Below are 14,957 nucleotides of genomic sequence, written 5' to 3'. Positions count from 1 at the left end.
TTAGACCAGCGATATCAGGCCCATAAGCATGCAGAGTCTGACAGCACAGTGGGTCATCGAGAATTTTGTACTGAGGAAAGTCGTATTGCATGCTCATGAATATGCTGGTTGTCATACCGCTGCTGCCATTTCAATGGCATTTGAGAACATGTTTAAAACTTGGAAACATGAACACACTAGTTAGCGCCATTCGAACAACTGACTCGAGGAATAAGCTCATCAACTGCGCCTGCAGCAGACGTGATACCCTCTGTCATGGCATTGAAACACCTGTTCAACAAAACTGACAGGAATGTAACCAAATGTGCACAAAATTTGAGATAAGCTTCATGTGCGTATGGAACATTTCTGGGATATTTTTTTTTTTTAGCTCATGAAACATGGGACATACACTTTACATGTTGCGCTCATATTTTTGTTCAGTGTGTTAGGATTTATGTTTATGCACTATAGCCTGTTAGCATATTGTTTGAAGATGAATATTGTTTTGTTACACACACAAACAACACAGATGGGTGTGTGTGTAGGTGTGTAAGGACTGACCAACACAGGCCATAAAAGCTGTGGTCAGTCTGGAGAGGGGAGGGGTGCATCACTCTAGGCCAACCAGGGAGGTTGGGAGACTGATCAGTACCATATTAGGAATTGTTTGAGTGAAGATTCAAGGGGGAGACACAAGACGGAGCTAATCTACCCAGCAACCAGATGTGGACAAAGGAAAGCACTCAGGGACTTGGACAAGTCCAAGTGCCACCAAAGGCGGAGCAAGAGTCTAAACCGTGCTCAGCCTCTACTATGATAGGCCAACTGGACGAGTTGGAACTAAAAATGTCATAGTATAAGAACTGCTTTTTGAGTACATTCCACAGTTCCCTGATCTACCCTGCGCGGAGATACAGTGAACCCGTATATACGAAAATTGCATTTACCATTTATCGTTTGAGTTCAATTAAAATACTTAAAATATATTCGGTGACTCTGAATCACATTTTGTCCTGATGCCAGATTTGAACTGACGCAAATCTCTTTCAAGTGTAGTATTCGTATTGTAATTCCTAATTCTAACGCTACCGATTCTGTCACATAACAGTGGAGTGCATGCCCATTCTGACTTCGTCAATGCTAAGCTAACCAGTTAGCTAGCAGCTAGCGTGTGACGTTAGTGCTGACTAGTTTCTATGGAGTGAAGATAGCCCCTTTTCCCAACGAGGTGGATATTTTTACTGGCCCACATTGGTGAATGAAACAGTTGCTCTTGACAACAGTTTGCCCCGGCAACAAAACTGCCCACACAGGCTGTGAACAAGCGATTCGGTGGCATTCTCTCTTTATTGTGTCGCCACCATGCTCGATGCTATGTACGAGGACCGCTACTTCGATGCAGACAAGAAACAGGGTTTACGTGAAATGTTACATACACAGCTGGACAAGATGGAAACAGACACAGTGACAGTGCGCACCGAGGAAGAGGCCACGGACAGACAGAGCTGAAACTTCACTGCTTGACATGTATGATGCAATCCTGGTTGAGAATGAAATGACTGAACAAATGAACAACGAAACAGCACAGCAAGTAAGTGAAAGAAATATGTTTTGATTATGTTTTACTGGTAATGGGGACATACGTAAATGCCAACAAAATAACTTTTTGGTCAGTGTGTGTGTGTAACCTTTATTTAACTAGGCAAGTCAGTTAAGTCAGTTACAAATTCTTATTTACAATGACGACTTACCCCGGCCAAACCTGGACGATGCTGGACCAATTCTGCGCTGCCCTATGGGACTCTCAATCACAACCGGATGTGATACAGCCTGGATTCGAACCAGGGACTGTAGTGATGCCTCTTGTACTGAGATGCAGTGCCTTAGACCACTGTGTCCATGTGTGTGTGTTAACTATTTAACTGTATTAGAATGCTTAAAAGGCAGCTAAAATGTTAAATATCAGGTATTGGTGTCGTTTTTTTTAGCAAGGAAAATATTGGATATCGGTATCGGCCAAAAATGTAATATCGGTGCATCACTAATAAATCGCTAACCGCTACATACAGCCTACATCATTGTCACCATATTAGCTCTCTCTCTGTCTTGATCTCCTTCATTTTAGAAGAAATCTATTTGTTCAAAACTGTTCAACTATTGTCTTTCTCTCTCTTTGAAACAACTACTCACCTCATTTTAGGTACTGCAGATCTAGCTTGTGCTTTTAGTACTAGATTCTTTGATCCTTTGATTGGGTGGACATGTCAGTTCATGCTGCAAGAGCTCTGATAGGTTGGAGGACGTCCTCTGGAAGTTGTCATAATTACTGTGTAAGTCTATGGAAGGTGGTGAGAACCATGAGCCTCCTAGGTTTTGTATTGAAGTCAATATACCCAGAGGAGCTAGCTGTCCTCCGGCTACACCATGGTGTTATCCTACAGAGTGCTGTTGAGGCTACTGTAGACCTTCATTGCAAAACAGTGTGTTTAAATCAATTATTTGGTGACATGAATATATTTACTATAGTTTTATCTAAAGGAAAACTTTAATGTTTCACTATCTTTATGAAATTCACTGAGGATGGTCCTCCCCTGAGGAGCCTCCACTGGATACAGTATCCCGCCCAACCCTATTCCCAAGTATTCCCACGCATCCCAATTTAATCAAGAGTTGAAATGATTCAGTTTTTGTCAAATTCTATATCTGTTTGGGCTTCTTGCAGTGTACAATTATGTATTACTATGTTCCAGCCCCCGACCATCCACTCAAGAAAAAAAGAATATTAATAATATTATCGACCCACGGCTGAATGTAATTGGGAACCTCTGCCACACACCATAACCTGATACCCCGTCTTGGTTTGTGTACATGACAATTTGTCAGTCTACTCTTGTTTCATTGTGCAAAACATTAGCCAGCCCTTCAAACAATAGAAAGGGAAGGATTGGGTGGTTAACAAAACAATATTTCTTAGATAAGTGAGAGAGACAGGGAGAGATAATCACTGCCACGAAACAAGAACACATAGAAAGAACGTTGCCAAAAAACTGGAGACTCCCTCGAGCAATCTCACAAACTAGACAGACATGCAGACGCACCACTTATCCTTCTCTCTTACATACACACACCCAAATCAACCAAACCCATGTGATATGGGAATTGGGAAGGCACCTGTGAATACCTGCTCAACTTTGTTCTCAAACCACATATCAGTACATAGGGTAAATGTAATGTTAGTATTCACGTCAAGCCAGTTATACCATTTGGGTTTTTATTGCTTGTGAATCTGGGTTATTATGATGGGACTGCAGTGCTAACAATGCTACAATAGACCAATCTGTTGGATGTTGTTGTCTGTATTTTACTCTTTTCATTAATGAGTCTATTCCTTCACTGAGTCCAGATGTTGTGATGTTTGTGTGTCATTGAGAAACTACACAACTGATACACTTCAACACCAACCTACCAATGGCGCCATTCCCCTGCTCTGAGCTCAGATGCCCAATCTATGAACAGCATCAACAGGTTAGCCCACAAGAAACAGTCACAAGCTACGGAAAGAACATCGAATGGTTCACATACCGTTTTATTGCATCTGGTGTGTGTGATTTAATATCTACACAAGGACATGTACATGCATGCTCACACACAGACATAAGTACTCAAAGTTATCTAAATCAATCAGTACAAGGTAGAAACATAAATTAAAAAGTTAAACATAGCCTGTTTGAACGTCTTGTGTATACACCCAAATGTATAATGGCAAGAAGGTGGGGATAAAGGGACTGTACAAACGACTTCTGGGTGACTGGAACTTTCAGACATGGTGACTGATCTCAGGGGTACAGGGAGGGGGAAACACCCAACTCTAATCACACAAGCTCAACGGTACGGAGTACTGAGAAAGTAAGTCCTCGTCAAACGTTCCCCTCCAAGTTGCTATTAATAAAATACGAATTCAAACATGAAAATATCTGTTTTGTACTTCATATCTTGTACAGAACACACACGCTCACACATAACTACACATAGTCTCTCACAGTCAGAGAGCTGACTCTTTTGTCTCTGGGGAATGCGGCGACCCATGTTAACACGTGTGCTAAAACAAACAGTTAGTGAAACCACATTGCCCTCTGCCATACCCACTGATCCTTGACATGTGCAACTCTCCACCAGAGCATGGGACTTCCTGGGAAAGTCCAGCAAAGTGTGTCATAAATACAGAGAGAAAAACAGGGGAGGAAAAGACCAATCATGTTGGATTGACAAATGGAGGATTAGAATACTGGGGAGAGAAGAGAGGAATGGAGAGAGAGGGCATGCAAATCATGCATTGTGGGTAGAGCAAATAACAGAAGTACTACATACTGTATAAAGCCTGCAGAGAAGGAGCATAAGTAAATGCAATAAAGACGCATAAAATGTTAACTAACAACTGTTAGGCCAGTACAGTAATGTTCGGTTCAGTACAAGTGTGGTTAAATCAGCATACAGTGCATTCGGAAAGTATTCAGACCCCTTCCCTTTTTGCAAATGTTGTTACATTACAGCCTTATTCTAAAATGGATTTCTAAAAATTAAAGGAAAGGCACACACCTGTCTATATAAGGTCCCACAGTTGACAGTGCATGTAAGAGCAAAAACCAAGCCATGAGGTCGAAGGAATTGTCCGTAGAGCTCCAACACAGGATTGTGCCGAGGCACAGATCTGGGGAAGGGTACCAAAAAATGTCTGCAGAATTTTAGGTCCCCAAGAACACAGTGGCCTCCATCATTCTGACATGGAAGAAGTTTGGAACCACCAAGACTCTTCCTAGAGCTGGCCGCCCGGCCAAACTGAGCAAACAGGGGAGAAGGGCCTTGGTCAGGGAGGTGACCAAGAACACGATGGTCACTTTGACAAAGTTCCTCTGTGGGGATGGGAAAAAAATTCCAGAAGGGCAACCATCTCTGCAGCACTCCACCAATCAGGCCTTTATGGTAAAGTGGCCAGACAGAAGCCACTCCTCAGTAAAAGGCACATGAAGAATCTGCAGAGAAGAATGGGAGAAACTCCCCAAATACAGGTGTGCTAAGCTTTTAGCATCATACCCAAGAAGACTCAAGGCTGTAATCACTACCAAAGGTGCTTCAACAAAGTACTGAGTGAAGGGTCTGAATACTTACGTAAATGTGATATTTCCGGTTTCCTGTTTTTCCTTTTTCATTATGTGCTATTGTGTGTAGATTGATGAGGGGAAAAAACAATCTAAGCAATTTTAGAATGAGGCTGTAACGTAACAAAATGTGGAAAAGTTCTAAGGGTCTGAATACTTTCCGAATGCACTGTACTCAGCAGTGAAATCCCAAACATATTGACGATAAAAGCACACTGCTCTCTGACCTTAAAATCAATGTAAACATTTATGTGAGTTGATCAATGCCAGGAGTCATATGTTCAGATAATGGTTGTAGGCCTTGAGTTTATGTACTGCATATGAATGCCTTTATAATAGTGCATAAACAAGAAACACAAGGTCAAACTCCATCCTCAAAAAGCTGATCCATTCTGCTCATGGAGTAAAAGCCGGTATTAGAACAGTCCCATCTGTAAACTGATCCAGAAAGAAATGCATCCAAACCTGCCAATCTGGTTCTAATTAACTCCATGGTGCAAACAGAGAGAGAGGGGATGTTATCTGCATATCATTACCATGACGAATGAAGTTTGTAATGGAAACTTCAGATCCATCATACAACTTTGGCTCCTTTAGCTTATTTTTCCTTGAATGAAGACAAGAGCCACGAAGAGAAATGCATCATGTGCTAGAGAACATGTGAAGGAGATGATGTCAAGAAAACTCTCACATACTAAGTCAAAGTACTGTGGATTATTGTGGGTTTCATGCGTTTCCTTCACATTTCTTAGAAAGAGATGACATACATCAGGTTTATGGCCCTGCAGTGGGTTGGGCTATTTTGCGATCTGAAGTAGGGGATGTGATGGGTGGGGACTGCTGACGAAGGAAGTGAGGTAATAAACTGCATGTGTGACGTACAGTTGAAGTCAGACGTTTACATACACAAGGTTTTTCAACCACTCCACAAATTTCTTCTACAAAAAATTGTAGACCTCCACAAGTCTGGTTCATCCTTGGGAGCAATTTCCAAACGCCTGAAGGTACCACGTTCATCTGTACAAACAATAGTACGCAAGTATAAACACCATGGGACCACACAGTCATCATACTGCTCAGGAAGGAGATGCGTTCTGTCTCCTAGAGATGAACGTACTTTGGTGCGAAAAGTGCAAATCAATCCCAGAACAGCAGCAAAGGTCCGTGTGAAGATTCTGGAGGAAACGGTTACGAAAGTATCTATATCCACAGTAAAATGAGTCCTATATCAACATAACCTGAAAGGCCGCTCAGCAAGGAAGAAGCCACTGCTCCAAAACCGTCATTAAAAAAACCAGACTACGGTTTACAACTGCACATGGGGACAAAGATCGTACCTTTTGGAGAAATGTCCTCTGGTCTGATGAAACAAAAATATAACTATTTGGCCATATTGACCATCGTTATGTTTGGAGGAAAAAGGGGGAGGCTTGCAAGCCGAAGAACACCATCCCAACCGTGAAGCACGGGGGTGGCAGCATCATGTTGTGGGGTGCTTTGCTGCAGGAGGGACTGGTGCACTTCACAAAATAGATGGCATAATGAGGATGGACAATTATGTGGATATATTGAAGCAACATCTCAAGACATCAGTCAGGAAGTTCAAGCTTGGTCGCAAATGGGTCTTCCAAATGGACAATGACCCAAAGCATACTTCCAAAGTTGTGGCAAAATGGCTTAAGGACAACAAAGTCAAGGTATTGGAGTGGCCATCACAAAGCACTGACATCAATCAGATAGAACATTTGTGGGTAGAACTGAAAAAGTGTGTGCGAGCAAGGAGGCCTACAAACCTGACTCAGTTACAGCAGCTCTGTCAGGAGGAATGGGTCAAAATTACCCGAAACATTTGACTCAAGTTAAACAATTTAAAGGCAATGCTACCAAATACTAATTGAGTGTATGTAAACTTCTGACCACTGGGAATGTGATGAAAGAAATAAAAGCTGAAATAAATCATTCTCTCTACTATTATTCTGAGATTTCACATTCTTAAAATAAAGTGGTGATCCTAACTGACCTAAGACAGGGAATTTTTACTAGGATTAAATGTGAAGAATTGTGAAAAACTGAGTTTAAATGTATTTGGCTAAGGTGTATGTAAACTACTGACTTCAACTGTATACACACATCCTACTTTAGTTACTGCCTATGACCTTGATATCATCTTTAACTAAAAAGCATTTTTTTTGTTATTACAAGGTGGGGATCAGATATTGTGTGTTTGTTCTCAGGCTCATGCATGTTATGGCTATGTGAACACAGCAGTCAGATAGATTGGGAGGGCCACAGATAGTTAGGTAAAGGGTTGAACCTAAAAGCTGACTAGTGCCATCATAGTCATATACAGTCGTGGCCCAAAAGTTTTTGAGAATGACAAATATACATTTCCACAAAGTCTGCTGCCTCAGTTTGTATGATGGCAATTTGCATATACTCCAGAATGTTATGAAGAGTGATCAGATGAATTGCAATTAATTGCAAAGTCCTTCTTTGCCATGCAAATGAACTGAATCCCCCAAAAACATTTCCACTGTATTCTAGCCCTGCCACAAAAGGACCAGCTGACATCATGTCAGTGATTCTCTCGTTAACACAGGTGTGAGTGTTGACGAGGACAAGGCTGGAGATCACTCTGTCATGCTGATTGAGTTTGAATAACAGACTGGAAGCTTCAAAAGGAGGGTGGTGCTTGGAATCATTGTTCTTCCTCTGTCAACAATGTTACCTGCAAGGAAACACGTGCCGTCATCATTGCTTTGCACAAAAAGGGCTTCACAGGCAAGGATATTGCTGCCAGTAAGATTGCACCTAAATCAACCATTTATAGGATCATCGAAAACTTCAAGGAGAGCGGTTCAATTGTTGTGAAGAAGGCTTCAGGGCGCCCAAGAAAGTTCAGCAAGCGCCAGGACCGTCTCCTAAAGCTGATTCAGCTGCGGGATCGGGGCACCACCAGTACAGAGCTTGCTCAGGAATGGCAGCAGGCAGGTGTGAGTGCATCTGCACGCACAGTGAGGCGCAGACTTTTGGAGGATAGCCTGATGTCAAGAAGGGCAGCAAAGAAGCCACTTCTCTCCAGGAAAAACATCAAGGACAGACTGATATTCTGAAAAAGGTACAGGGATTGGACTGCTGAGGACTGGGGTAAAGTCATTTTCTCTGATGAATCCCCTTTCCGATTGTTTGGGGCATCAAGAGGCGGGTGGACAAACAAAAACCCACAAATTCTGACAAACTCCAAACATTGATTATGCAAGAATGGACTGCCATCAGTCAGGATGTGGCCCAGAAGTTAATTGACAGCATGCCAGGGCGGATTGCAGAGGTCTTGAAAAAGAAGGGTCAACACTGCAAATATTGACTCTTTGCATGAACTTTATGTAATTGTCAATAAAAGCCTTTGACACTTATGAAATGCTTGTAATTATACATAGTATTACATAGTAACATCTGGCAAAAATATCTAAAGACACTGAAGCAGCTAACTTTATGGAAATTAATATTTGTCATTCTCAAAACTTTTGACCACGACTGTAATGGCAATTTTGGGTAACACTTTGGGGTACTATGTCCTGGTAAAATAAATATTGGGGGTACGCCGTACCGGTAGAAACATGAGCCTATCACAATAATTATAAACAAAATCAAAAAAGCCTTCAGTTATTATACAACTATTTATCATTACCTCATTAAAATGTGCGAATGGTCTTGAAAACGGGTGGTATAGCCTACACTCCAAAATGTGATGTGGTTCAACGAGAACACTGACATTTTGACAAGGCAGAGATGAGTGGCCGAGACACGCGGACAGCGGTGGATGCATAAATTCTGGCCTACACTTTTAGAAAAAAGGGTTCCAAAATTGTTATTTTGCTGTCCCCATAACAGAAACATTTTTGGTTTCAGTTAGAACCCTTTTGGGTTCCATGTAGAACCCTCTGTGGAAAGGGTTCATCATGGAACCGAAAAAGGTTCTACCTGGATCAAAAAACGGTTCTTCAAAAGGGTTTTTCTATTGGGAAATGCCGAAGAACCATTATAGGTTCTGGATAACACCTTTTCTTCTAAGAGCGTAATGACAATTGCCAAAATGTTGTGTAACAGATGTTTCTTTCCATTCACCACTGTTTGGAGGCTGAAAATACAATGAGTGTACAAAACATTAGAAACACCTTCGTAATATTGAGTTGCACCCCCCCTTTTGCCCTCAGAACAGCCTCAATTCGTCAGGGCATGGACTCTCCAAAGTGTCGAAAGCGTTCTACAGGGATGCTGACCCATGTCCCACAGTTGTGTCTTGTTGGCTGGATTTCCTTTGGGTGGTGGACCATTCTTGAGACACACGGGAAACTGTTGAGCATGAAAAACCCAGCAGCGTTACAGTTCTTGACACAAACCGGTGGGTCTGGCACCTACTACCATACTCAGTTCAAAGGCACTTAAATCTATTGTCTTGCCCATTCACCCTCTGAATGGCACACATACAGAAGCAATGTCTCAATTGTCTCAAGACTTATTTAACCTGTCTCCTACCCTTCATCTACACTGATGAAGTGGATTTAACAAGTGACATCAACAAGGGATCATAGCTTTCACCTGGATTCACCTGGTCAGTCTATGTCATGGAAAGAGGTGTTCTTAATGTTTTGTACACTCAGTGGATGTATGTTAGTGATGTGCAGTTCGCAAACTATTTTTTTTTTTAACAACTCTTTTTACTGACTCGAGAGTCATGAATCGTTTTTCGGAGTGACTTCATTTGTTGTTCGTTAGTCCTGCTAGTGCTGGCCGCTATGAGCCCTACAGCAGGATTAATACACCCTCCTCTAGCTCAACGGCTCCAGACACGTGCTCCGACCACCAACTGTCTGTCATTATGCACGCAGGGAATAAATAGATCATGAGTGTAGAGAAGAAAAATACATGTTTAGAACTCATAATTGATCGCATGCTGCAAGAATGAATGCAATGAATTGATTATTGAATGTTACGATGGACACAGCTTTGTAGAACCAAAACATACATAGCCTCTGCTCAACAAACTCAAACTCGAGAGGATTCATTTGGGGGGCTGCAGTTCACAAACAACATTGTGCTTATCACTCTCACGGCAGTCAAGCAATGCATTGCGCCAAGAGTCGTTCACAATCTAGTCTGGTTGCGGCCACTACTACGTGCTCTGGGCATTAGGCCTTACTGACTCAAATGAACTAAATGGGTTGAAAGATTTGTTATTTTGACTGAACGAGTCGAAAAGTTCAGAGTCCGTAAAAAGAGCCGAACTTCCTATCACTAATAAACATGCGCGGGTAGCTTAGTAAAGGAGCCCTGAAGTGATTATTTGACAAGCACGTGCACGCATACGAGGTCCCTTACCGGGAAGTAATGTATTCTACTTTCACCCCTCCTTATACTCATGTTATAACAATGTAACTATATAGTAACATTGTTACAATGCATATAAGAACAGATGCTGGAATGGAGCCAGCAGGGTGTTTAGCTTAGTCATAAAACAGAATGTTTTACGTATAGTTTTCCCGCTGTGTTTGAGGAGTTCAACGTTAACAGGGGTCAGGGGTCACAGGCCTGTGCAGCCTAAATCACTAAAGGCATGCTGGGTTGAGTTGTTACACTCCTCACTGGGCTGGATACATCAAACACACAGCCTGCAGGGAACGCTTCATCTAACCATCTTTCTCTTCTCTCGGGAACGGTCAGGAACACATCCCCATCCCTTTTGAGCGCTGACAATACCATACTGCATGTTTACATCATACAGCCTTTTGTTTATCTTTGCAATTCACAGGTTCTGTACCTTTTGTGATGCAAGTTGATAAGGTGATCAGGTGTTTACCTCAAATGCATCTACTGTACACCTGGGATTATATTTGTTGTCGTCAATAGGGATTTAAAAGAAGTACTTCAGTCAGGGATATATTTTCTGCAAAGAATGCTTTTATTGCTTCCTTAAAATGTATCCTCTCTTTGACTAAGAGAGGCTGACACCAACTAAACTCACCAGCTGGCTTACTGTGTTGTGTCTTGACCTCAAAACCACCCTTTCAAGTGATTCATGACAAAACTGAGTAAGCATAATTCTGCAGCTTTTGCATGTCTTAACTACCTGTGTTTTTAGTTTCCAATGGGAGGATTGCTTCAGGCTACTAAAATGACGCTGACTAAAAGCTTTATTCACATTTTGGAAGCTCCTGCAGAGGAAAGGAGACACGTACTCCCTGGATATGCCTTTTTATGTGCCTTCTTGAAATTGCAATAATAACTCTTTAAAATGTGTATGTATGAATGTCTTATATAATGTCCACATAACATTTCAACTTCTACTGAAGTTCTTATAGAATCGATACTGTAGATACAGAGCAGTCATGAATACAGCAGACCCTAAATGGGACCATAGTGTGGATCCGTTGTGTGTGGCGAGTTCCACATGCCAACAGCCCAGTATAATTATAGTGGGATTCACTTTTAAGGGCATTGGAAATGCTCCAAGTCTGCTAGAAGCCAGATGTTTAGTATAACAACAGCTATACTAGTCCTCCATGACTGAATGGTTCAACTCCCTTACAGACAAAAAACAATGTCCTCCCTGGCACTAGTCGTAGGTGTAAACTCAAATGCATTGGTGAGTCAATGTTCTTAAATAAAAACATTTTTAAAGACTACCTTGCCTTTGAGCAACAAGTGTGTTTACATTTTAAAAGCGATATGAGTGTGTGTCACACAGAGCTCCCTTGAGTGTGCGGGCTGGGGTCGGTGAGTGGTAGGCTATACTTTGGGCTATAAGTTGCCTACCTAACCTGTGCAGGTAAATGCCAATGACGTAGTTGACCGTACGCCCCTCCCACGCAACCATGATTCATCTCAACTCAGAAAACAAAGAACGGAATATTTGTAAACTAAATCAAGAGAAGTAAAGTAACTTGTCCAATTATATCATAACGCATAGGCAGGTCTATAACCAATCCGAATAACACAACGTTAGCAAAAAACAACCACATAGCCTATTTTGTTCTGCCAACTTTGATTATCTTTATTTGTAAGTTAACTAGATACACTTCGAAAAGCTATTATATGTCAATAATGTCTTAAGTACGTTCCAGATAACAGTAGGCCTATACCACGGACTGAAAAACCAAAAAACTAAGTACAATGTTTTAACCTGTAGTTCTGGCCATTCTACTTACCGAGCGATTCGACCGTCGTTTTTTAGATCCGCGCTTGAACATGTCGATGGTTAAAGAACAAGCGGCTTCGTTGTTTCCAGATAGTCTGGGAGAGTATTTAAATAGGTATATACATGAAGCATCTACATTCACATAACGTAAAATATGTTCCGATAAGTTGTGTCCCAAATACAGTACCAAAATGTACAAACACCCTCTTCTTGGAGTTTTACGCAGTCAATTTGCTGGAGTCGTCTGAAAATTACTGACGCATACGTAAGCACGCTACACCGAGATGACTGCACTTATTGAGCACGGAAGAACACTGTACTGGCGTTGAGGTTCTTCAATATTGCCCATCTGTTGCATTAAGAAAACACTCGGGCCATGAGGAGTCAACTTTTTAAAGGTGGAGTGAACCAGGGGCATCATGCACCCCAAAACATCTGAAGGGGAACAAAGTACATGAGGATGGCTGCGGGGTGGTCCTGAGGGGGGCTAGGCCCCCGTCCATAATTGAGAATTTCGCATTTTTTCAAATACCCATAATCATTATGCTTAAGTCTATATAAAATATGTATATTTTCCTGCATATCTAAGCAAACCTCTTGAGCTGTCTGTAGCCTCCTGACTGGTGGCATTGTTTTTGTAAAGAAGCTAAATATGTGTTATGAATACTCCATACGCTCCTCTTGCTGGGTTAGGCGCCACTGTAACTCCGCTGAATCCATTCGGTTTTTAGGTAAGGTATTCTGTAATGAATACTCAGGGAGAAAAAGGTGTAGATTCATGCGCAGAGCGCGGCAGATGTTTATTACGCCTTCGCAGAAGGCAGGAATCATGGTCGCAGGCAATGGTCAAACACAGGTAGGTAGTCAAAAACAAACAATACCTCACAACCATACAAACAGAAAGAACTAAACTAAATAGGGAGCTGATGAGACCAGGTGAGAAATGAACACAGGTGAAATTAATGAACAAAAATGAAAGACAGGGCTACGTTCCAGAACACAAAGAAACAGGGCTACGTTCAAGAACCCAATGAAAAATAACACAAGGTTGACTAAGAAAATAAAAGCAGAACCTTACAATATGCTTCTCTGCATCTCTGCTAAAATCTGGGTAAAAGATTGAAAGGAATGTGAGTCTTATTCAGTACATTTAGTTATTGCTTGCTTTTCTAAAGCAGGGGTCTTCAACCTTTTCTTGCCCAGGGAACCCTGCCCAGGGAAACCAGTGACCCCCATAATATGTTTGCAAAACATGTTTCTTTCCACATGTCTTGTCTTACCATCCGATGAATGATAATGGCAAGGACAAGTAATCAACATTTTAAAATGCATAGATCTGGTAGGTAAACAGTTTTTTTCATTATTAGTCAAACAATACCTCACAACCATACAAACAGAAATAACTAAATAGGGAGACACAGGGAGAGCTGGATGAGACCAGGTGAAAAACAGACACAAGTGAAATCAATGAACAAAAATGAGAGACAGGGCTACGTTCAAGAACACAAAGAAAAAGAACACAAGGTTGACTAAGAAAAGAAAAACCTTACAGTACCCCCCGGACGCCTACCTGAGGGGCTAGGTCCGGCAGGTTGGTTCGACGAGATCGGGGACTGACCCGATGTTCTGCGTCGAGGCTGATGTCCAGACGGTTATGGTGAAATGCCTGAATCATCTCTGGGTAGAGGATGTCTTGATCGGGGACCCAGGACCGGTCTTCAGGCCCATAACCTTCCCAGTCCACTACGTAGTGGATGCGACCTCTCAGGCGTTTGGAATCAAGGATGGCCCGTATGGCGTAGGCAGGTTCCCCTCTGATGTCCAACGGTGGGGGCGCACTGCGGGTAGAGACTGGAGGATGAAGAGGACTGGAGGTGACCGGTTTTAACAGAGACCCATGGAAGGACGAGGAGATTTTATACTGACGGGTTAACTGGAGGCGGTACATGACAGGGTTGATGCGATGGGTTATCTTGAAGGGACCAATGAAGCGAGGACAGAACTTTTTGCAGGGGAGGTGGATGTCTCTGGTAGAGAGCCACACATGCTGCCCAGGATGAAAGAGTGGCGTAGGTCGGCGGCGTCTGTCGGCAAAGCATTTCTGGGTATTAGAGGCTTCCTGCAGATGCCGGTGAGCGGTCTCCCATTCCCTCTCACTACGCCGAAACCAGTCGTCGACAGCTGGGACAGTACCAGGCTACACCTCCCAGGGAAACATGGGTTGGTTGGTAACCAAGGACACACTGAAATATAGTAAGGAGGAGGGATGAGTGCATGAGTGAGTTCTGAGCGTATTCGGCCCAGACCGTATAACGACTTCAGTCGTGTGGAGAGGCAGAACATTGTTGGCAGAGATACTTCCCTATTTCTTGGTTCAGTCGTTCCGTCTGCCCGTTGGTCTGGGGGTGGTACCCGGAGGAGAGGCTTAGGGCGACCCCCAGTCGGTCACAGAAAGCTCGCCACACCCGGGAGACAAACTGGGGCCCTGCGGTCAGAGACAATGTCCTCTGGGAATCCCATACAGATGGAACACCCGCTGAAACATACACTCAGACAATTCCATGGTGTTAGGTAAATGAGGAAGGGGAACCAGACGACACATTTTTGAAAAACGGTCTATGACA

General features: G+C 42.6%; 1 protein-coding gene across 1 annotated transcript in view; it reads right to left on the bottom strand.

The window, feature by feature from the left end:
* Nucleotides 1–12,681, bottom strand: part of prickle3 (prickle homolog 3) — a 41,523-nt gene extending 28,842 nt beyond the window's left edge. Inside the window, exon 1 of the mRNA XM_039008116.1 lies at nucleotides 12,344–12,681. Coding sequence (XP_038864044.1) covers nucleotides 12,344–12,385 — 42 coding nt within the window. The 5' untranslated portion in view covers nucleotides 12,386–12,681. The remainder of the gene's footprint in view (nucleotides 1–12,343) is intronic.
* Nucleotides 12,682–14,957: the final 2,276 nt, after the last annotated feature.

This window comes from Salvelinus namaycush, chromosome 14 (genome assembly GCF_016432855.1).
Source record: "Salvelinus namaycush isolate Seneca chromosome 14, SaNama_1.0, whole genome shotgun sequence".
In the NCBI taxonomy this organism is placed as follows: Eukaryota; Metazoa; Chordata; class Actinopteri; order Salmoniformes; family Salmonidae; genus Salvelinus; species Salvelinus namaycush.
Note: the sequence above shows the minus strand (reverse complement) of the source record. Positions and strands in the feature narration are given on the sequence as shown.